The sequence below is a fragment of the Siniperca chuatsi genome, linkage group LG12, assembly GCF_020085105.1.
Source record: "Siniperca chuatsi isolate FFG_IHB_CAS linkage group LG12, ASM2008510v1, whole genome shotgun sequence".
NCBI classification, from domain to species: domain Eukaryota; kingdom Metazoa; phylum Chordata; class Actinopteri; order Centrarchiformes; family Sinipercidae; genus Siniperca; species Siniperca chuatsi.
The window spans coordinates 27,599,312-27,623,887 of record NC_058053.1 but is presented as its reverse complement, the minus strand read 5'-3'; the positions used below and the strand labels follow the sequence as shown (position 1 = coordinate 27,623,887).

Genomic DNA, 24,576 nt, shown 5'->3' with positions numbered 1-24,576 from the left:
CTCCGGCCCCACAAGACTTTTCCCCCGTAGACTTAGATTGTGAAAGAAGCGGCTGGAAAACGGTGGATACGTGTTTCTGAGAGTCACAACCCCCGTGAAATGACTCGTTTCGCTGTCAGAATTTGATCCGTTCGGTCCGATAACATTTGGAAAGTCTAGAAGAGGACGCACGATTAAATCAGTTTATCATCATTTTTGGCTTCATGCGCCACTGAGCAGCTTTCATAGAAATGAACTACAGCGTCAACGGTTCAACACACACACACAGCCGTGTCCCCACCAACGGCACAGCACCGGTGAAAAGGACACACACACACACACACACCTGCAGCTCAGACGGGCAGAACAATGGAAGCGCTGCGACCGTAAGCCGACACACAATACACAGTCTGCTCACATTAAAGGACAATGACACTGTTTTGTTTTTGCTTCGTCACTCTGATTCAGTCTGATGTTGCGCTCACACACACACACACACACACACACACACTTAACTTTGATACTTCGGCTTAATGTAGGACGGAGATGTGATGTGTTCTTGTTGTTGAGAGATCGCTGGTTTTTTGCTTGGTGTGTGTCTGAAACTATTCTGTGATTGTTTTACCTTGATGAAGCTGATTTTACAGTGAACATATTATCCTGTATATTTATGTAAATATTGTATGAGTCAGTGTTTCAGGAGCTCTTTGGAGCTGAAAACATGCAGGTGGACGGTCGGGACGCAGCATCAGTAAGTGGAAAGCTCAGTCTGCTATCAGATTGAAGGAAGGATTACAATTATAACTACACATATTTTCTATTTTTCTATATGTTCCGCACACATCTGAAGGATTTCTTCAGTAAAGTGTTGAGACGTTTCCAGTACAGGTCGACAGATTACTTGTTAAAGTAAATAAAGCTTACTAGAAAGAACTGTTTCAGAGATACTGTTGCAGGCTAGACTCACAAGCAACAGCACCGCTGCATAATACCCAGAATGCAACACCCTCTTAAAATCCACAAGTCCTCCCTGGTGCAGAGAGAGAGCGAGACCAAGTGTTTGTGCTGTGTGTACCTGAGATTTAAGGAGGTGAGTGACTGCAGGCTGATGATGCTGTCTGGGATGGTCCTGATGCAGTTGTGATACAGGTTTATTGTCTCCAAGGCGACCAGGTGGCAGACCTCTGAGGGGACGTCGGTCAGCCTGTTCTTCGACAGGTCTGCAGAGAGAAAAGTATGAGAGAGTTCAATAAATGATGTTGCAAACAGAGATGCGTCTGTTTGGGCAAAACATGTTTTTTTAAAGGAAAGAAAGAAAAAAAAAAGTAAACATTTTAAATATTTTATTATTCAAGCCATCAAACAAACCATCAAAGTGTGTAAATAGACCTTTGCTGTCACTTTTTCAAAAATTACAAAAATACAATTCAACAGCTAAAGACAAGAGGCAGAGCTGGAGGCAGCAGAGCTTCAGATGCTGAGGTTCTCTTTGGGAGAGACGAGGACGGACGGGATCAGGAACGAGGACATCAGAGGGACGGCTCGTGTTAGATGTTTCGGAGATAAAGTCAGAGAGGCCAGATCGAGGTGGTTTGGACGTGTCCAGAGGAGAGACTGTGAATATATTGGTAGAAGGATGCTGAGGCTGGAGCTGCCAGGCAGGAGGTCTAGAGGAAGACCAGAGAGGAGGTTTATGGATGTAGTGAGAGAGGACAGGAAGCTAACTGGTGTGAGTGAAGAGGACGCAGAGGACAGGGTTAGATGGAGGCACATGATTCGCTGTGGCGACCCCTGAAAGGGAGCAGCCGAAAGGAAAAGAAGAAGAGAATTCAACAGCTGAACTACATCCTCCAAAATGATCCTGCAGTTGAATCAACACCTCTCTAAAACCTTACAGCCTTCACGAAGGAGGACTTACTGCAGGACTGCTGGATTAGACTGCGTTAGATTAAGCTAGGTGTACCTAATAAACTGGAGACTGAGTGAAAATAAGCTTGTTCGCAGCTTGTTATGTAGAGTAAACGGACAAGCCACAATCAACATCAACCAGCACTTTATCATCTGCATCACAGACGCGGCAGCAGAGAAACTTGAGGTACGTCGGTCGTCACACTCGGGGAAGTCAGAGGGGCAGAGGTCGGCCGCTCAAGGCCACGACTGGTGAAATCACATCCTGCCAAGTAAGGCCAAGAAATGTCAGGCCAATTACTCCACATTGTTCTAGTGAGGCTGAACTCTTAAAAACACATTTGTTCTGTTAACGGAGCAACAACAGACCAAGAGTTCATTTCCTCTGCAGGCAACAATCATGGAAAGGTTCTGTGGTGTTTAGATTCAAACACTGACTACTACTAATGATGCTTTAAAATCCAACAAGGCCTCATGAGCAAAAGCCACGTCTCACATGAACTTGCTTATGTTGAATATCTGTCAGAACTGCATCAGTCGACTTCTACCTATAATCGACTGTATTCACTTCCTCCAGCCGATACAGGTTGCACTGCTGACAGTCAACACTGCGGCCACTTTCGTATTTTCAGGCTTCCTCATCAAGAAACAAACACGTCACTGAACAGGACTTCAGTCCTCCAACAACTTTCAGTCAAATATCAAGATTAAAACGCTGCTGGTTAGCAGCTTCAACAGTGCAGTTTAATGGAAAAAGACAATTGCTTAACAGGTGAATTATCGACATTCAGATGAGAACACGGATGTCAGTTTCATCTCTGTGTCCAGTACAGAGAGAGGTCCAGGACGTGGTTAGCCTAGCTTAGCACAAAGACTGGAAGCAGGGGGAAATTGTTAGCCTAGCTCCATCAAAGAAGAAAAACACTCCCTCAAACAACTCCAAAAGTGTCCTAAAGTGAAACCGTCCACGGTAGGAATGTGACATTTTCAGGGTGGGTAACAAGGCAGCTATTAAACGTGGATGTCTGGTCACACATAAGCACATATCCCCCAGCAAGGGGATCTCTAGCAAAGGCCGACACGTTTCGGTTCGTAACTGCCAAACTGTACGTCCCACAGTCAAAAAGCTTCCTAACACTGAGCCGCATCTCCTCAAAGAAGTCTATTTTACCTTAAAACCTGCTATTATGAAGTAGTCCCTGGTTGGAGATGAAATCGCTGGAAAAACATGAGCTAGGCTAGCAGTTTCCCCCAGACACCAGTCGTCGTGCTAAGCTAGGCTAAACCCGTCCTGGACCTCTCTCTGTACTGGACACAGAGATGAAACTGAGATTGAAATTGTGTGAAAATGTTATCACATATTTGCGTCACATCAACCATGCAAGTCACTGACAGAGATTAGTGCTATAACTAACTAATAATCATCATCATTATTACTTAATTATTTTTTATACTAACTGATTAACTGCTCAGTCTCAATGGTTATGCCCCTAACAAGTTCCCAGAGCCTAAGGAGACGGGTGAAATGGTTTGTTTTATTTGGGTTTTTAACAGTCAGAAACCCAAAGATGTTCAGTTTACGATGATATAAAACAGAGAAGCAGCAAATTGTCGCATTGGAGAGAACGAGAGAGAGTTTGGCCTTCTTGCTGTTGACAGACCATTAGAATAAATGACTTGTCCGTTCAGAACTAATAGATCATGCATATGCATTTAATTGATCCTGCATTTCTGTAACCAGGACTTGTTATATGTTATATCAAACATTGAGAACAACTGAGCATCAACAGCGCAGCAGCAGCGTTGCATCATGGGTCACGCGGCCACAGGAAGTGCTATATAAAACAGTGCGGTTGAGAAACAAAGAGCTACTCAGTCCCGCTTTTATCCTCCGAGCAAACAGCAGCCGTCAGACTCGTCACAGTGTGTGTTTCATGTTCTTATATCCCAGTGGGGACTTTAACCTGAATGCACACTAACTCACGGGGACTTGTGTCAGTGTGGGGACAGAAACTGACGTCCCCACGGGTAGAGACGGCTTTTTGAGGGTTAGGACTTGGTTTTAGGGTTCAGGTTACACTTAGGTTAGAGTTAGGGTTACAGGAAGGGGCCAGGGAAAGCATTATGTCAACGACTGTCCCCAAGTGGGATAGTGAAACAGATATGTAGTATTCGCTGCAGTGAGCTTAATGAAAAACACTCGTACTGCAAAATATTAGGCACACACACACACACACACACACACACACTCAGAGAGCGGAAGAGAGACGCTTTAAGGACACATCAATCTCACAGACGCTTCTGTCCGGTTACATGTGAATGTGTCATGTGAGGAGACAAGTGATGATACAGGCCTACGGTCATGTAACCCATGACACACACACACACACACACACACACACACACACAGGGGTTGTATTTACTACTACTGACCAAGCCTGACTGATACATCAGCACGTCCAGTATGATTTTATTATTATTTTCATCCACAGATATATTGCTGTTTGCAAGTTTGTAAACTGCTCTTGGTCGCAATTTAAAGGAGCCTTATCAAAAATGTTTATGTTGTTTATGGGATGCACCAATATGATCCACTGGCTCATTATCAGCCCCGACACTGACCCGACCTTATTAAGCAGGTCGGGTCACCGATCAACATCAAATACTTCAGTATTTTCTGTTCTGCACCCTTCATTTGCTGCAGTGTGCTCATTTTAATGTGTTAAGCTTCTGCTGTTACTCATCACTTCCTGCATGTCCTTCACAATAAATGCATCTTAACGTAAAGGCAGTGGTCGGCCTTCACAATGACATTCGCGGTTATTTGCTAACGTTACCAAGGACTGACTCCTAGTGTTTAGAAGTTTTAGGTATATTTTCTGCACTTTCTGTCAAGATCTCATTTTGAAACATTGCATGGATGAAGTTACTACGTGTTTAAAGCTTGATAAAAGGAAAATGGCTCAGAAAACGAGGATTCACATTGTGTCTTTTTAACTACAAACTTTTAGAAAGTGGAGTAAAAAAAACACTACAAGGGAGTGGGGGTGGGGAGGGGGTGTAATGTCAGTTTAGCAGGTCGGTTTTGAAGTGGTTTGGTGACGATATACAGAAGCATGTAATTAGGCAGACACACAGATGACAGCAGCTCAGGTCTGTTTTTAATGTCTGTATCTGTACACAACACCATCAACCCTGCAGCACCAACCGTGTGGACTATATTTCAGGTCAGGTGCAAGCTCATAAACTATCTAGAACAATATAATTTAAATACGCACAAGCCTAAAAACAATGACGGTGTGTGAACGTCTCCACTAAAAGTTCAGAAGTTATGTGTTACAGTTACAGCGTCACGTTAACTTATATGAGAATAATCCCATTGAGTTCCACGTAGCGAGGAAGCGTTACACGGAGTTTAAATTTGGGAAAAAGAGAGCAGACAGTTCGGGTATCGGAATCCGTCGAGAAAAAGTCCGATTGGCCGATTAACCGTTATTTATAACTTGCAAATATCTGCCTCAGAAATCCAGAATCAGTCGAGTTTATGAACGTGATGCGAGGCGACACAAGTGACACGACTTAAGGTCATTCACCCATCCTCCATAACACACACACACACACAATTTATCAAAATGCCCAGCTCTGCCACTGCTTCACTGCTGCTGCTGCTCAGCTTTAATCAGCTCCACCACCACCCAAACATCCACCTGTAAGCGCTAGTGTCTCCAACCTGTTTGCTGTGGGGAGTGATGAGGTCACAGCCAAGACACCAAACATTAACAACAGATGAGCCGCATTCTCGTGTAAATCGACTTTTCTACGGTCCAAAAAAGCAAGACATGCTCCCAAACTAAGGTGGGGGGCAGGGGAGAAGCCCGACTACTGACCTGCTGCATGCAGACTCACAATAAACAGCTTCCACTGTCTACCTTAGAGGCAAGAAACTCTATCAGTCTGTGATAAGACAAACAAGAGGTGCGCTAAGAACTGAGCAGGAAGTGAGCATCTGTTCCCTGAGGGTCAAACACACACACACACACACACACACACACACACACACAGGAAGAAGCCACACATTTAAGTGTGAATGAATGGACTAGTTTTTAAATAATCATTACCAATCGTCCTTAAAAAAAAAAAAAAAAGCAGTGAAAATGTATTATATTGTTTTTTTTGTGTGGTTTGTCAGAGTTCATGCAGATGCTCGCTGTTTTGAGTCGTCATCGTGATGCGATTGTTGTGTAATGTTTCATGTTAATGTTATTTTTGCATTTTTCATGCAAGCACAAACGTCTCCAATATAACATCAGCACAGTCAAGCAGCAGCCACGGTTGTTGACGAGGCTGAGGGTGCGTCACAAGGTGGCGTAACAGCATTCACAGAACTCGCAGTTCATTCCAGATAACAGTATTTTTTAACAGTAACGGCTGAAAACAGGTTTACTGTAAGCAGTGAATGTCTCAGGCAATGAAGAACACACACCAACTAGTAAAACATACATGGAAATGATTGAAACGTTTAAAAAATACACCACAATCGGATCAATAACAGGACACGTCAACAGTTGCTGCTTCCTGTCCAGGACTCCCAGTCTGTTAGGGACTCAAACCAGCACCCAACCAGCTCCTCTAACCTGAGGGATTCTTCCATAACTCATATCTAAAATCTCTGAGCTCTGACATGTCTCAGACGACATGAGCTGAGTTAGTGTTGAAATTTACTTGTTTCAACTTGCAGCACCAGACGGCAGCAGAGATAAACGACCAAAGCTGGCAGTGAACGACTTCTCAAGGGTTCAGTCTGTTCTTCCTGACTGTCAGCTGCTGATAACGTCGACCACGGATGAGCATTTATCCTGAACTGCTGCTGTGTACGGAGGGGGTCGTGTTAAAGGGTAACTACACCCCCAAATTTTGCTAGAACCCTTCCTCCAGGCATTTTTAAATAATGCAACAGAGGAGTGAGGGAGCCACGACTGTAGGACAACTGCAACAACGGTCTCCATCCTGAGACCTCGCTGTTAGTGGACAGCAACAAGGAAGTAACTGCAATTAAACAGTAAAAATGAGCTCTGAATTATTTCCACAGGAACACTGCTTGTTAATTAGATTTCCTTACAACTGCAGGCTATACAAACAACACACACACCCCACCCTGTGAGGCAGGCGTGGGGCTTCCTCTGTTAACAACAACATACTCCCTCTCTTAGGAGACAGGAAGTGATCTCATCAGGGTCATGAGGTGAGTCAAGGTGCGACCTTTGACCTCTAGAAGAGAAGAAGAATGCTGGAGGGAAGAGTCTGCGTTTTCTTCACCCAAAACCTGAATCAGCAACATTTCAGATGCAAATCAGGAGAAAACTTCTGCAGTGAATGAATGTGTAGTTCAGTTAGATGCCCACATTACATTATATCCACTGTGCAAATATGCAGTATCGTTATTATATAGTATCTTTATCGCCAATGCAAACGACTCTCCTCATAAATGCAGAACTTAAGTATAGCTTTTATTTTGAGTTAGGAGCCTTCCTGTTTTGTGATGTGCTCCATTTTTAATTCATTGTAAATGTAAACTACCTCCATGTTTACCTGTTGGCTGTAATAATTTAATAATATACATTTCCACGTTACTAATTCCATCAGTACAACAGAGTCATATCACACTCACCACTCTGAGTTTCTCCTTTTAACACAATAGTTCTCTTTCACTGATTAGTTCCAGTTGCTACCATTGTGCTGTTTTTCAATCACTGTTAACTAGGCGAAGTTTGAACTTACAGCTGGTGCAAACATTCACTCACTGGCGGTATGTCAATGATCCGTCACTTCCTGCACAGATGTTTCACATTAAAAGCCTTCCAGCAGTTCAAAGGGCATCATTTTAAGACTTCTGGACGAAGTAGCTTCACAACGGTCGGAAAAATGGCAGAGTAGAAGCGACTGGAAATAACTGCAGCAGTTTGAAGTGAGTATGACATGACTCTGTCGTTATACCATCTTACAATATCGATGATTAAAATAGGCCAATTTTCTCAATGATTCATGGTTTAATTTTGCATTAAAAACGCATACATTTCCTGATTTAGATCAGCAAAGTATGTGATTAAATCATGGCTCTCTATCCCTCTGTGTTTGTTTGTTTCTCCTCTCTGTGGGAATGCTGTTGTCCTCCTCTGTGTTAGTGTGGCCTGTCCTCCTTCCAGGTCTTCCAGGTCTCTGTGGTGGAGAGGAGGTGCTGTGGCTCAGTTCCTACTTAGTGGGCGACACCTGAAGCTGCTCAATTGTCCTCCTGGATCCATCCTCTTCACTTGTGTTTTACAATCTACATTTTCTCATCATAATTGTATATTTTCATGTATGACTTTCTGTTGTGAATCTAATCTGTACAAACAACATCTATTTCCTGTCTGTCCGTCCTGGGAGAGGGCGGAAAGCTCTTCCTGAGCTTTCTTTCATTATTTTCACTGTTAAAAAAGGTTTTTTTGGGGGGGGGGAGTTTTTCCTGATCCGAATCGAGGGTCTAAGGACAGAGGGTGTTGTACGCTGTACAAACTAATCTGAGAGTCGGAGCCATCTAGGCTGGGGAATAAGGTCGCCGAGGGCGCTCCACTCGGGGTACACTCAGAGTCCGGCACGGTAGCGGGGCGTCTGCCGAAGCGGGTTGAGAGGGAGGTTCACACCTTGGAGCTCTTCCCCTCCGGCCTCTCCGTGAGCCCGCCCAGCATCACGCCGGCCAGACTGGAGCCCGGCCCCTGACCAGCTCCGCACTCGCCCGCTCCGGGCCGTGACCGCTGCCGCAGCGGGCTGATCCCCAGCATCTGCACCTGCACACCCCCGCTCTCGAGCACCGCGTCTCCCGCCCTTCTCTTCCCCGCTCACGTCGCTCGCCACGTCGGCCGTATCCGACTGAGATGTTGCTTCGGTCATTCTCGCTCTCATTACAAGCGCAGTCATCAGTGGGGTTTCGGCACAAGCCACATTTGCTTTAGCATTACTTTCTCTTAGATAACGTCCCTGTAAACTGTAAATTCATTGGTTGTTACACTGCTGCCGTGTTACAGTTTCAACAGACTAGAGTGAATGAAAAAAGAATGAACGGATTATTACTGAATCATATTTAATAACAGCAACTAAATTAAACTGTATGAAATTAATTTACATGTTTCATAAACTGTATGAAGTGAATTGTCAATATGAATGAATATGAATTGTGTTAAAGTTTAAAAAAATGAAATAAAAAAGAAATTTCTGTGAACCTGTTTTGACTCAAAGAGTCAGAATTGATGAGCAGAATCATTAATAACCAAATGATAGCAAACCCAACCTCCGTGGCACTGCATCAAACAATACATGACATGAAATCCAGATCCAATCACAGACTGGAGACGTCGTTTCCATGACAGCGGATGTAATGAAAGTGTAAGTTTACTGTGTTATAAGTGGCTTGTTGAAGTGCACAGAGACAACACGTGAGCAGCGATGCGGACTGTGACCTCAGATTGTTGCACAAAGACTTGTACAGTACAAACACTCAGACGCAGCGCAGAAATGTGGAGGCTGAGCAGCTGAGACACAAGAATGTTTCCTGCCTACTCATTAACACAGAGCTCTGTCATCTACCAACACTACAAATCTACCAACACTACAAATCTACCAACACTACAAATCTACCAACACTACAAATCTAACAACACTACAAATCTACCAACACTACAAATCTACCAACACTACAAATCTACCAACACTACAAATCTACCAACACTACAAATCTACCAACACTACAAATCTACCAACACTACAAATCTACCAACACTACAAATCTACCAACACTACAAATCTAACAACACTACAAATCTACCAACACTACAAATCTACCAACACTACAAATCTACCAACACTACAAATCTAACATCACTACAAATCTAACAACACTACAACGGGACGACGGGGAGGGAGGGCAAGGAAGGAAGGAAGGAAGGGAGGAAAAACTATTCTGTCACTTCTCTCGGTGCGATGCTGTGATATACTGCGCGTCGATTTTTAGACAATATTGCCTTATTTTCACTATTTAACAGTGTGTAGCTACTTTATATTGTTCCAGTAGGCCTAATTCAATGTTCTTGTCATTTTCTACTGTTTCTACACTCAATCCAATTTGAATGATATATGTGGTTGAATATGTATGTGGTTCATCATGCTATTTTTAATCTGTTTCATTCAGCCTTGTATATGGACGTATTCTATTGGATGATATGTATCTATGTAGTCTATCTTTTGATATCTGTGAACATACTATTCTCTGCTGGAGCAGCTCTGTTTCGTTTACAGTTAGAAGAGTTAAAGACTTAAATTTGAATGGAAACCGGGAGCTGCTGCCGTGTTTAGATATTCACGTTACTGCGGCTGTTCGCCTGTATGGAGTTTCCCCGATGACGCTCGGAGGACAAAACATCGTAAATAAAGCGAGTACAAGTGGTCGACGTGTGCGGGAATCTTTTTGTTCTTTTTTCAGGCAGACGCTTTTGTCCAAAGCAACTTCCTGCACACTGCTGTTCCCACACACACACACGGAGCAATTTAGGGTTGAGCGTTTTGCTAACGGACACTTCGACGTGTGAACAGGAGGAGCTGGGGATTGAACCACCAATCAAGAAGAGGCCGCCTCCACAAATCTCATGAAACATTTAAAATAAAACATGAACCTTGAGGCCTGAGGCTTTATTTCACGCAGCAAATCCCACGGGTGGGGTTATCGTTTAGGCTGTCATCTACGACCTAAGCTGATCATGAGACGGTGGCTTACCACCACCTCAGCCAACAATTTCCTGCTGTAAAACACACACACACACACACACACACACGCACACACACACACACAAACTAACTATTCAATTCAACAGTCGAACAGTCAACAGAACATTTCTCATTGCAATCAGTAGACTTCGTCATTTGTTTGCATGGAATAAAGTCTGCACTGTATCTGCCATTCTAAAGTATTCCTGCTACCTGTTCTGTAAGTTATTATACTTTCATCTGGTATACTGTTTAAGTTTTTTGTTCTTTTGCTGAATTGATAAACATAAAGAGCACAAACTACATTTAAAAAGGTTTGTAGTGAAACTAACTATTGCATTTTGATTGGCTGAAGATGCCGAGTGTTTCTGGTCCTTATGGTTCAAATCTAAATCTGCAGAGTCAGGTCGTCTGGTTGCGTCTGCCACACAGTATAAACTCTGTGTGTATTGCAGCTGCATCTTCTGGTTGTGCAGGAAAAGGCGAGACTCCTCCCTGCAGTTCAGTAATGACAGGCTTTACACCACACACACACACACACACACACACACACACACACACACACACACACACAAGAATAGCACAAAACCAAAAAAGCAACACTACCAAACCGGCAGAGTTTCACCCCGAGTGCAGCACAGAAACCGTAAAAACAGAAGTGTTGAACCTTATTGTTTTCTTTAATCGTCATCATCATCATCATCATCATCATCATCATCACGAAATGAGAGATAACAACTATGAAGTGAGGGATTAACGGGAGAGGAAGAGTAAAAGACAAAAAAATAGAGAGAATAATAAGGAAAAGAGATGAAGAGTCGGGGATTATACAGTGAACACTACAGTGGCTCTGTGATTACTGCTTCACACACACACACACACACACACACACACACACACAAACAAGTACTCACATGTGTAAGTCTACAGGCTCATACGAATGAAACACCACCCTTGCGGTTGTTTTCTTACAGTCTGTGGAGTATATGATATCTGGATACCAGAATAATCCACAACAAGTCATGTGATCTAGGGAACTGATCACGTATCTGTGTATGAATATTATCAGGTAGTTGAACACGCCAGTTAATTAGGGGTGTAGCGGTACGTGTATTTGTTACGAACCGTTCGGTTCGGCCTGTGACTCAAACTATTACTGTCAAAATGATCTATTTATGTCGACTACTCGCATGTGCGGAGCAGAAATTGTAGAGTTGTACCCGGAGCGTTTTGGCAGAGCGCCACCTGCTGTCTATCAGCTGTAGCATGCTAGTCGGCTTAGCCAGGTTAGCCAAGCTCCTGTAGTGTCGCTGCCTCCGAACGGCAAACCCAAACAAGAGAGCCGAGCTGGAGGATCCTCCGTGACGTTTAGATCCCCTGTACGGGAGCGTTACGGTTTCCCGGTTAGTTACAGAGAAAGCGACGAGCGTCAAACTGTATGCCGACATTGTTCAGCTGAAGTCGGGTTTGTCTGTGGAAACACTTCTAACGTGTCACTTACGACGGCATCAGCCGAACGAGACAGAGACAGACTCCTCGCAGCAGATTCAGACCGAGCCAAAGCAATAACTAACGCTACAGGAGTGTTTATCGCCGTAGATATGCGACCATACTCGGTCACAAAGCATGTGGTCGAAGTGTTCGAGCCCCGCTACAGTGTGCCTTCACGTGTGCGAGTTAGTCCGTTGTGCTGCTCTGTATAAACCAGCGCAAGCTGCAGCTGTTCAGGAATTATCAACAGTCTTACGATGGAGCATCACTGACATTTGTGTTATTTCGTTTTTCTTATTCACAACGTAACAGCAGTTTTTGAGTGCCTTAACTGTCACAGTAAGAGTTACGGCCAATGAGCCGCGGTTGAATGTTTACATTTTTCAAAATAAATGACTAAATGTTACGGTACATACTGGGCCGGGAAGTCTGAGTACCGTTACACCCCTACCAGTTGGTAAAAACAAACCTCACAGGCTGAGAGCAGCAGAGTGCAGATGTGGACTCACTGAGCTGGACTACGCAGGGACGCTGGACAGGGCGTGTGTGTGTGTGTGTGTGTGTGTGTGTGTGTGTGTGTGTGTGTTTGGCAGAGGAAGGGGTTTTCTTGGCGGTGTCCTCACCACTTGCTGACTACAAAGGAAACGGGTGGAGTCGGTCCAGGATGCTGAAGGTGGTGCAGGGAGGGAAAACTCGCTGCCTCAGACTCTGTTGTGCTGATGATGATGATGATGATGATAATCTGCTCTGTGTCCGAAGCTGCTGCCGTCAGCAATCGGCTCTCATATGACACTGAAATACTAAAGTTACAACACCACCAAGAAGCAACTACAACTGTTCTGATACTGCTGTCTAATAATCAGCAACAACTTCACTAACGGCACTTTATGGAGACGAATCAGGACCAAATGTTACGTCAAGTTTTACAAAAGTGATGGCAATAAAAACTTCACATCGCTTTCATCTTAAACCCTGAAAAATATCTCTGGAAAACAGAGACAAATGAAATCTATTTACATTCAAATGTGCAAGTTTATTCCTTTCAGAAATGCTATTGCGTACTATTTTCTTTTCCGTTATGCATACTCATTTCTTTTTCATTTTCCCCAATAAAAAGACATTTTAAATAATAATTTTGCGTTTAGAATTTTTTCAATTACTTATTTTGATTTGGGCCTTTTTGCGTGAAGGTCTTTGATTAGAGTGCAACATCTTCTGAGTTATATAAAAAAAATCAATAGCAGTATGAACTTAAGTGCTTATCCTTTCTCCATTTTCTTACAGCACCTAAATCACTACGACTGTACTTTCAACAGAGCAGCAGCTACAACCAACAAGACGACGCCATAAAAACGTCTGACAGCTGATAACGTGCTGCTCTGAATGACCCAAACGTGTTTACCTGGGACAAAATAAACGATTCCGGGGGGGGGGGTCATGAACTCATGTTTAATGACTGTAATCTTCAGTCAGCTAAACTGCAAATGTTGCAACAGCGGGCGGCTGACGTCACCATGACGACCACGTGAGACTTTCTGCGTGGATGCAGAGTCACATGTCTGCGCAAACATGCGTGTGTGTGTGATCCTGTATGCATCAGCGGCTGCACAGATATATGTGTGGACACGTGTCTGTGGCAAAAAAAAAAAAATGCACATTTGCAGATCATCCAAGTGTTTCCAGATCTAAACATAGATGCACGGAGTGTGTGTGTGTGTGTGTGTGTGTGTGTGTGTGTGTGTGTGGAGGGAGGAGGGAGTGCGAGCGAGCGAGGTTGCGGCAGATGGACGTGGGTCGAGAAAGAGAATTCCTGTGGGAGGACCAGCCATTCACACACACACACACACACACACACACACACACACACACAAAAAAACCCATTAAAACATAGGATTTGCTTTATACGTCTGTTTATGGGAGGCAAACACACACACATATACACCCCAAATTGTTTTCCTGCGCCACTGGAACATTCCTGCGCCACCAGAAGGAGATTTCTTTGACCTCAGAAAATGATCTCAGGTCCACTTTGTATTTCTGCTGAGGGCAGAAGGGACTCTATTTCTATATGTAGACAGTTTCCGTGTGCAGCTGATCCATCCGCAGTTACAGTGAAGTGCACAGTAAAAAAAAAAAAAAGACTTTCTAAACCACAGTCAGCAAACAGTAAAGGGGTCCGGGGATCAGCGTTATCAGCGACACTCGTTGTGGATCATTTATGTGGCTATAGGAGTCAGTTCTTGCTGCATCGTTCACAGTGAGGAGAGGAACGCTCACCAAAGATCTGCCCGGCGGACTTTGTCTACACTGCTATAGAATTAGCTGTTGATATTCAAAAATCACACTCCTTCTCGGAGTCATAACGCTGTCAAATATGAGCACGCAGACATGACACAGACTTTTAGATTCAGTGTGGCTTACGCTTTCAGAGGATATCATATCTCCGCTCCTTATATTCCAGAGGTTCACTGAGAATCATCACATTTTTAACTTTTCTTCAGTATCACAGTAGACCCAGTCGTACTCGTCTGTACATCCACGGCTCCGCTGCAGACAGGAGCTGCCGACAGCTGATTCGGCTACTTTCAATGGAGCCAGTTTGCCAAAATGTAAACAAATATAGGCACACACACACACACGCACACACACACGCACACACACGCACGCACACACACACACACACACAAAAAAACGAGGCTCAGGTTGTCAAGTGTAGCCTACAGCAAAGTATTCTCCCCCATTATCCCCCAACGCATTATGGGAACTGTATTTCCAAAAGTTAGAGCATGACTATCTACCAGTTAGAAGTAAGACAAAGAATAGTAATAACAACAATAATAATAAATATATACAATAAATGTGTTCCTTACTGAGGATCAGAAAGTCACGTATGTGGCGGGGCCATCATTAAAGACCGACCGATACTGGATTTTTGAGGCCGATATATACAGTGCCCATAAAAAGTATTAACCCTCACTGGAATTTTTCATGTTTTAATGTTTTACAATATTGAATCAAAGTAGATTTAATGTGGCTTTTTTGACACTGGCCAACAGAAAAATACCCTTTATGTCAAAGTAAAGACATATATTTATGTTTTCAGTAGGAACCAATTACCTTGGTAAAGTACTGACAGACGGACTAATACAATGTTGGTTTGGGGCTTTTCACAGAAAAATACATAATACCAGCCTGATCCTTTTATAAGCAGATCAGAATTTGTTTGGAGGTTTCACTCGTCCCCCCCCCCCCGTCTAGTTTCCCTCGGTCCATTTGTCTCTCAATCTCTGTTTTGTTCTCGAGAACAACCGACACGAACTGACTGTTACATAACAGAGCGAGTAGTTCAAGTGAACATCCACCCACATCCACTCGCTCTGCCTCGCTCCGACAGCAGCGAAGCCTCGTGAGGGGGGGGGGGTGTAAAAATTCCCTTTTAGGACAAAACAAACGTAAAGAAAACGATCTGTGTGTTTGTTTTGTCATCTAATAATTTACTCATGGCACAGTGGGGAACAACGTTTCGTCCTCCTGCTGCTTCGTCGCTCGTCCCACTTTCCTGCCTCCCTGGAAGGAAAAGTAGGACGGGAGAGGAACACCCAGAAAGATCAGTCTGCTTCTTTATCATCCACACACACACACACACACACACACACACACGAACTGCCTCCAAAACATTGGCTAATTAAGTTGTTACAGCAATAACATGATACTGAACATGTAGTTGTTTTAATGCCTGGTAAGTGCAGTAAAATTACTGTAGCTGAAGATTTGCGCCGACAGAGCAGCAGCCTGAAAACACACACACACACACACACACACACACACAGCACGTAGGTTAGCAGAGCTGGGTCGACCTCAGCAAACAGACGATGATATTAAAGCCATTTTCTTACACTGCGAGTCCGTTTTTGATTTCTCTGGTGCACTTAGTGAAGCGTAATCTCCACAGGCAGCAGCGAGGTAGGCCTGACATCCCTCTATCTCCTGGGGGGTCGCGAGGAGTTCCCAAGCTAAACGATACTTATACGCTCTCCAGTGGAGTTCTGGGTCTGGGGTCTCCTACCAGTTGGATGTGCCCAGAAAACCTCCAAAGGGAGGATCAGATGCCCGAACCACCCCAACTGGCTCGTGTCGGCACAAAAAGGAGCGGCGGCTCTACTCCGAGGTCTCTAAGGCTGAGCCCAGACGCCCCGCGGAGGAAACTCATCTCGGCTGCTTGTGTCCGCGACCTCTTTCTTTCGGTCACCACGACGACAGGTGAGGGCTGGAACGTAGATCGACTGGTAAATCGAAAGCTTTGCCTTCCAGCTCAGCTCCCTCTTCACCACAACGGCCCGGTACAACGCCCGCATTATCCACCTGTTGATGTCACGCTCCATTTTAAACCTCACTCGTGAACCAGACCCCGAGATAAATAAAAGCAAATGAAATCAAAACAATGCTTTCCCCCCCCCCCTCCCCGTACACCCCTCATGGAGACAGTAAATGTTTGATTTTCCTCGGCCTGGCGAAGACAGTTTCACCATCCTTTCAGCTCAGGAGCTGTGCTTCTGACAGGACAACCGTCACACATGGACGATTCAGAAGCGCTTCCTGTACACTCCTCTTTAGAGTGAGGAGAGCTTGAGCTGGACTGTTGTGCTGGATTATCAACTAACTCTTTTAGGCCAGGCCACTCTCAACAGTCCTGATGCCAGTTGGAAAAATCAAACATGTTTAAAATAATCTAAATGAAAACAGGCAGCGACCACCACACCACGCAGTGTATGACCGTATTTCTCTAAATCATCAGGGCAAAACAATACGTTCGTAAGTTATAAGTTAATAAATTAGGTTAATAAATAACTAACTGCACTACTCACACTGCTTCATCGTGCTTTTACAATCACTTACCTTTGACCCTGCTGCTGCTGGTTTCCTGTAATGTTGGTGATCATGAAACTCAAACTATTCTACTGCTGAAGTTTTGAGAGGTCTGTCCTGTGTTTGTCCCTCAGACCCCACAGGACTGTCTGACCAACTATTAGACCGTCCAAAAACAGGCAACATTAATATGCAACAGATTACTCAGCATGTCCTTTTACAAATAGACCACATGTGAAAACCAACAACCAATACGGAGCTTTTTTTGCGTCAGCTTTTCAATTTTCCATCTTTAACAGAAGAATCATTTTTTGCTGTGTTTTGCTGTAAAATAAAGTTTTCGCGTGTAAACCAAACAGCATCATGTGACAGGAAGAAACAGTGTGTGTACACAAAAGTGTGCGTATGTGTGTGAGTGTTCACAGCATCAGGTTGTGTGTACGAGTAAAGGTCAGAAGCGTTAATCAGGAACAGTAACAGCAGGCTGAAACTTCAGAGGTGTGTGTGAGTGTGTGTGTGTTATGATTTAATGAACAGTGAAAAGGTCATCAGCTGTGTCCCACAGACTGCTGAGGAAAACAAAATCAGTGTGCCAACACTCCTCCATAATCACATGTGCATCTTTATCGTATGCTGTTCCCATCTGTAAATTCCTATAATCACAAATGTAAACTTCCGTAGCATTTCCATGTTTCGTCCTGCGTTACGTATAAATTGAAACAATCCATATACATATTCCTGGAAAACCACCCATAAGTAAAACCCACATATCCACATGTAAAATCACAACTTTAAATTCCAGGACCCTCACAGCACAAAACGAGTTTTCGATTTTTTTATATCAGAAACCGTTGTTACTCTCTTGGTTACAGCCTGACATTCGATTCCAGCCCGCGGACCTTCATTGCATGTCATTCTCTCTCTCTCTCTCCTCACTTCCTGTCACCTTTCTACTGTCCACCTTTTAATAAAGCGCCCCCAAAAACACTAAAAAGACCAAGCTGGACCAAGTCTGCTCTGGTCTGGGCCAGTTGGCGTTGACAAGCGTGACATAAAAATCACACAGTTGTTGATCTAATCTCTGTCTACTGTTCTCATTACAATTATCTGAAACATTTCTATGACTGGAATCTGTATAGTAGAGGTCTTCACGGGTCCAAACTGTTGGATCCAAACTGTGGAAAACCTACCTGACGTGCATAAATGCATTTTCAAAAAAAGAGGAGGATAATTGGAGCCGATCCAAAATGCGGCGGACCCGAACAGACCCGAACAGAGAAAGACACCAACAGCAGCTTGATCATCTATCAGTCAACAAGCAGCCGCGGTGGAAAAGAGCAGCAACATAAACAAATGTCCCATGACCAAAGGTGAAGTTATAGAAAATAATTCCCAAAATAATTTTATACCTGAAAGACAAATTTCTAGAAATAAATAAAAGTCCTATTTTCACCTCCTGCACCAACAGTAGAACATTTTGTAGCCAACTGGGTGACAGAAGAAGAAGATAAAACAGAAGATAATAACGTTCTCACTAATTTAATATCTGTCATTTTCCATTCATTTAGCTGCATAAATCTTTTACTGATTTCCAGAGACATTTTCTCCCGTGGCGATTATGACATCGCCCACGATCAGTCAAGTGGAGCGAGAACAGGTGGAGAGGTATTTGGGAAAAACAACACGTTTCTTAATAAACTTTATAAATGGACTTGAGTTGTGTTATTTACATGTAATCTACTATTTCTAACGGTGTTCAATTGTACGCTTAATCTGCATGAACTCAGAAACTCAAGCAACAAACGGATTTATCTGTGTGCCGGCGGGATGTACAGATAGATCTGGACACTGCAGGTTTTGTGTGTGAAGCGTTTCTTACATTGGGGCACGGACCAGCGCCGTGACAGGAACTTATTAACTTTTAACCAGCACCGGGACGAGGTGCTGCCGATAACGGGAATACAGCTAAACTCAATACAACCCACCTGCCGTAACTGAACGCCAGCCTCCAGCATCCAGGCCACATTATCTGCGACGCCTGCATGCTTACAGGCTCCTCATGCACAGCCATCCGTCCGCTCTCTGCTCTGGTGAAGGGGGGCAGCGCTCATTCTGAGGTTGTGGTAGGCGACCAGTGGGGCCCTCTTTGGCTGTTTGAGAAACTGATGAAGTGCCCCCCTTCACCAGAGCACACTGGGAACTGATCAAACTCCATCCAAAAACCCTTAAATCGGACTAAATTATGTAATATCAGACTTTTCTTGTAGATTAGCGATGGAAAATGGGAACCTTTTCTTTTTCCTTTTGTATCAAGCAGCAAAAAAGTTGTAGCATGACGTGTTTGAGTCAATTTGCCTCACGTGACATTGTGCGTCCTGCAATGTGACTATTGCACACACCGCGATGTCGATGCTGAAACGTTCAGCCCAGTGCTAGGGCTGGGTATTGTTAAAATAACAACATAAAATAACTACATTACACATTATGGTACAATTACGCACTTCAAAGGAGGAAGCTGTTCAAAGACCTGAGAAACTGTTTTTACACTGCGCGCTTTACTCAACCTGGATAACTGGACTAAAATTAAGAAAATGATGGAATATCTGTATAGTATTGGATAAAACCTATAAATAAATGTCAAAAGGAACATTACCAACAAACAACATGGCAGCAATACGCCATTGTAGCGTCTAGTCTGCCTGATCCAAAGAAGAAGAAAGGTATAACTGTGTGTGTGACGTTTGTGGTACTGGGAAATAGTGGCAGACTGAGACCTCTTACTTTATGCTAACGAGAAGCTAGCCCGGGTCTGACAACAATCCACCGAGTCAACTTCAGCAGTATTTCTCTCCGTTACCTGTCGGGCTGTGACGTTAAGCAACACCACGTTTGCCGTCAGAAACGCTCCAGGTTATCAGAATCAGAAATACTTTATTGATCCCCGAAGGGAAACTCTTTGTTACAGTAGCTCGCCTTTACGTCAGTGCACACAGGAGGAAGTACTAGCAAACGATATGATACACTATAAACACTATAAAACAGGTCAGAAATAAATTAAGTATCATGTCGGTATAAGTATAAGATAAACTAAGTGTCGAGTACCAAGTGGGTTTACCGGTTGATGATGAATTACAGTATAAAATACAATGTAACTAATTATGTAATAAATAATAGTAATAAGCGGAGGTGCATGTACTGTCGAGAGTAATTGAGGTAGTATCTGTAACAATAAATAAGAAAAACTAACAAGGGAAAACTAATATTGCACGGGAGTAGTAAATAGAATATTGCACAATTATTATTAATTATGGCGGAGATGTTATGATCAATGTCCAGTTTAGTTACTTCGGGTCAAACAGACTGACACTTAGAGGGAGGAGTTAAATAGTCTGATGGCCACAGGCAGGAATGACTTCCTGTGGCGCTCTGTGGTGCTTTTTGGTGGGATGAGTCTTCCGCTGAAGGTGCTCCTTTGCTTGACCACACCCGCGGTGGCGAGGAGAGGATGCGGGAAGGACATGGTGAACGGACTCACCAACGAGCAGATACAGGTTAGCTGTACAGGCTAGCTAACAAGCAGCACAAAGTTCAGATAAGCAGCTGAGCTGGGGTCTCGGGTCCCCAGAACTGAGCGGACTTGTGAAGACCTCTAATGCATAGATATACTGTCTATATATATATATATATATATATATATATATATATATATATATATATATATATATATATATATATATACATACACTTGTCTAAAACCTGCAGAGGCCTCTCTGTTTATCAGCTGTATTCAATCTGGCACACACGCAAAAACAGTGTGTGTGTGTGTGTGTGTGTGTGTGTGTGTGTGTGTGTGTGTGTGTGTGTGTGTGAGAAAGGCTGGGGGATCTCGGTCTGTCTGACCCAGTGACCAGCAGACAGTCGTGGATTAGTGGTGCAGTAGATTTAGAGGGTCGGGGCGATTATGAAGGGGGTTTTACACAGAAATATATTGATTTCTACACAAAAAAATGCCTTTGCATTTCAGATGGTCGAATCTATGACATTTTTATTCCACATGTAACCAAGTGGAGGTGTGCAGATTACGTTTACCAGAAAAGGAAAGGTGAGTTTATTTGTACAGCTAGAAAAACTGAAAATAAAGGTGACAGAGGAATCAAAGTTACAGCGGATCATTAAATAGGTTCACATTTATTTAAAAAAGCAGCAGAAACAGAAAAGTACCAACCTTGCTTTGAAAAAAGGGGGAGAACAAATCTCTGATGGAGGACAGACAGAAAAAAACAGCGTGAGACGGAGCGAAAAAATGTCAAGTTTAAAAATAGAAATATAGAAAAAGAAACACGGAGGAAAAAGAGGAAGAGAGCTGGCAGGCAGAAACATTAACAGGATTAGAGAGGGGGAGTTTCCTCAAACTGGCAACCCACCAGGCACACTGTCAACACACACACACACACACACACACACACACACATCATCATCAAATACAACAACAAGACCCCCACCACTGACCCACATCTTTCTCTACTGTCAGCATATCACTAAACTCTCTCTTGTGTGTGTGTGTGTGTGTGTGTGTGTGTGTGTGTGTGTGTGTGTGTGTGTGTGTGTGTGTGTGTGTGTGTGTGTGTGTGTGCCACTGGCAGGACTGCAGGGGATGGCATGCTCGCAAAAACACCACACACTCTTCATCAAACACACACACCAACCCTGACACACGCAGACACACAGGAGTCCGGGCACTATGTTACAGCAATTCTGGCTAATGACGTCTTTAAAATGCAAAATGATACTTCTGCAGGGCGCGTCCAGGGAGGGGCGTGGCAAGGGCTGCCACTGGCCCTCAGAGAAATCTGATTGGCTAGCACATAAACACAGGAAATATGAAGGGTAATAAGTTCGGAGAAGGAAGCTCAACTTTACTAAAAACATCATTAATTTGAAGACGCAATTTTGAAAAGCGAAACCAGAACTTCCTGCTTTCCCTGCAGTGTTTTATAGCAAGCGCCTAACCTGAAACATACACCGCCCGTGCTAAACAAGAGCGGAGGTGCTGTTTTACGGGCTATTTCCCCAGTTGAAGAGAGTCAACCAATTAGGTGGGACTAAGAATGGGGGTGTCATCTTTCTTCTTAGCTAGCTAGTTACATCCTTGAAAAATAGCACAGATTGTTTAAGTCAAGTTAGGGCGGTGTGATCTGACGATACATATCGTGCTACGATAGAAAACGTTCTATATTATTCTCTATTGTTTATTTCGTTCGCAGACGGCGATTATTTTCGTCATCCGCGCGGATGCAGGCGGGAAATTTGCGTGAAGGCAACACAAACAAACACCGGGGGGGGGGGGGGAGTCTGGTGAACGTGACGCAGAACGGGGTAACTCCGAACAGGAGAAGGACTCCGACCGGCCGGGACGAAACGAGGAGCTCGCTCCTAAAAGAAGGACGTGGTTTGAGTGTGAAAAGTCTGACACGGACCACAGAAAAGATGAAATCAACAAACTCTTCATGACGGCAACACCAGACCTAAAATATCTACGCAGAAATAAACTCTCATGAATATGTATGTAGGATAACACCACACACACACACACACACACACCACTGATTTAATGTCACACCTGAGCAGGTGAGGCTGCCAGACACTGAATCTTGAGATTAAATTTGAACAGATTTCACTTCATGAGACTTAATACCACAGGTTTCATTTGGCTGGATGTGGATTTATTTTGCTTTTGTGTGTGTGTGTGTGTGTGTGTGTGTGTGTGTGTGTGTGTGTGTGTGTGTGTGTTTATGAGCATATGTGAAAATGTATTTATGTATGCCGGCATGTGCTTTTCATGGTATATTAGGATAAGCCTGAAGGAAAGGGGTATGGAAAGTGTGTGTGCTTGTCATGGTGAACCAGTTATGGTTGTGTGTGTGTGTGTGTGTGTGTGTGTGTGTGTGTGTGTGTGTGTGTGTGGGGAGAATTTGGCCTACATTTGGAGGGATGAGACACTGTTCCTGTTTATTTATTCAAAGGGATTCGGCGTCTGTCAGGACACGCTCACACTGTACATCTCAGATTTAGAAACTCTGAAGCTTGTATGTAGCTTTATTTGTTTCATACTTTCTTTGTATTAACTGTTTTGAGATTATCATTTTATATTCTCTTGAATTGCACACCCATTAGTAATTGTTAGCTGAACTCTTTTGCTGTCATTGCACTGTATTTATTGTTAATCTTTTATATTAACTGTGATGTTATTTGAACTGTATATGACTGCACATAAATGCCTAAAAACAGTCTGAGTACTGAGATTCATTAACACGGTCTAAACCCACTACAAACAAACACAAATCAAAAGGGATTATGGGTAGAGCGAGATGGATGCAGATCCTGCATGCAGACTGTACCGCTCATATTCAGAGCATCAGTACAGTCAGAGGTGGTAAACTATAGCCGCGTGGGTGGACTAGTCATTGTCAGGTTACCAGAACTCGGTTCAATAAACAAGCTCCATGTGAGTCAGGAGGTTGGGGTGTCATTAGTCAGTGTGAACCCAAACAAACCAAATATAAAAAGACAGCAAAAAAAAAAAATAATCTACTTCTCATCTCCAGTTCGGACCAAAGAAAACGGACTGCTGGTGCGATATCACAACAGAACTGGATGCACTCCAATTAGCCACTTTCACTCGGCGTCGTTTGAAATGTCCAATACCTTACTTTGAAAAATATAAACATATTTTTATATAAACATCGTAGAAAAGGTTTCAGTCGTAGTCATCTGGACACTGTTTTCAGAATCAAGACGTTTCGGCTCCCATCCGGAAGCCATTCTCAATTGTGAAAATGGTCTGAGAACCATTTTCACAGTGTCCAGATGACTACGACTGAAACCTTTTCTACGATGAAACACTCCTGGACGAATGAGGGACGACACCGTCTTATTTTTATTTAAAAAAACCCTACTTTTTTAAGTAAAAAAAGTTCTTAAATGTTAAAAGTTGTTCGAACACAAGCAGTTATACAAGAGTTTAAATAAAATAGTCTAAAATTAGCAAAATTCTGATTTAACTCTGGAACTGTCTCATAAAGATTAAAGAATAATTAAACAACATTACAAATTTGACCAGCTAGTCGTATTGAGGTCCGATACCGTACCCTAGCTTTCACACACTGAACATAAAAAGATTTCCATGTACAATTATCCAGGTCTCAAGCCTGTTCACACATTATACGACCCTCCAGGATAGAGATCCAGACAGCGATCGCTCAAGACCAGCAGGACTTGGCCGTGCGGGATATTCATGTGTTTCATATTTAACAAAAGTCAGCCTTCTACTGCTTTTCCTGAGATTGCGTTCCCCCGTAGAGACTGGTGGAATATCTACTGGAATATCTATCTGGTGGAATATCTACTGCCGAATTACAGCTCATGAGGCAGCAAACTGTTCTTGTTTTCGCTCAACTCCAAAAGTAAAAATTGTTAAAATATTTACATGTTAAAGCCAGTGCAGTACTGTTCACACTACAAGAGCACGTCTGATCTCAG

General features: G+C 43.4%; 1 protein-coding gene and 1 long non-coding RNA gene across 8 annotated transcripts in view; one reads left to right on the top strand and one right to left on the bottom strand.

The window, feature by feature from the left end:
* Window positions 1–24,576, bottom strand: part of lrch1 (leucine-rich repeats and calponin homology (CH) domain containing 1) — a 101,331-nt gene that overhangs the window by 63,028 nt on the left and 13,727 nt on the right. For all 6 annotated transcript variants that reach the window (XM_044215929.1, XM_044215928.1, XM_044215930.1 and 3 more), the window contains exon 2: window positions 1,055–1,199. In XM_044215929.1, the coding sequence (XP_044071864.1) occupies window positions 1,055–1,199 (145 nt within the window). The remainder of the gene's footprint in view (window positions 1–1,054; window positions 1,200–24,576) is intronic.
* Window positions 6,045–9,553, top strand: LOC122885195. 2 transcript variants are annotated; one of them, XR_006380064.1, is made up of 4 exons: window positions 6,045–6,946; window positions 7,098–7,266; window positions 7,725–7,852; window positions 8,070–9,553. It is a non-coding gene; the product is annotated as an uncharacterized LOC122885195 (long non-coding RNA). The 2 variants fall into 2 exon arrangements; XR_006380063.1 differs by having other exon boundaries at window positions 6,045–7,266.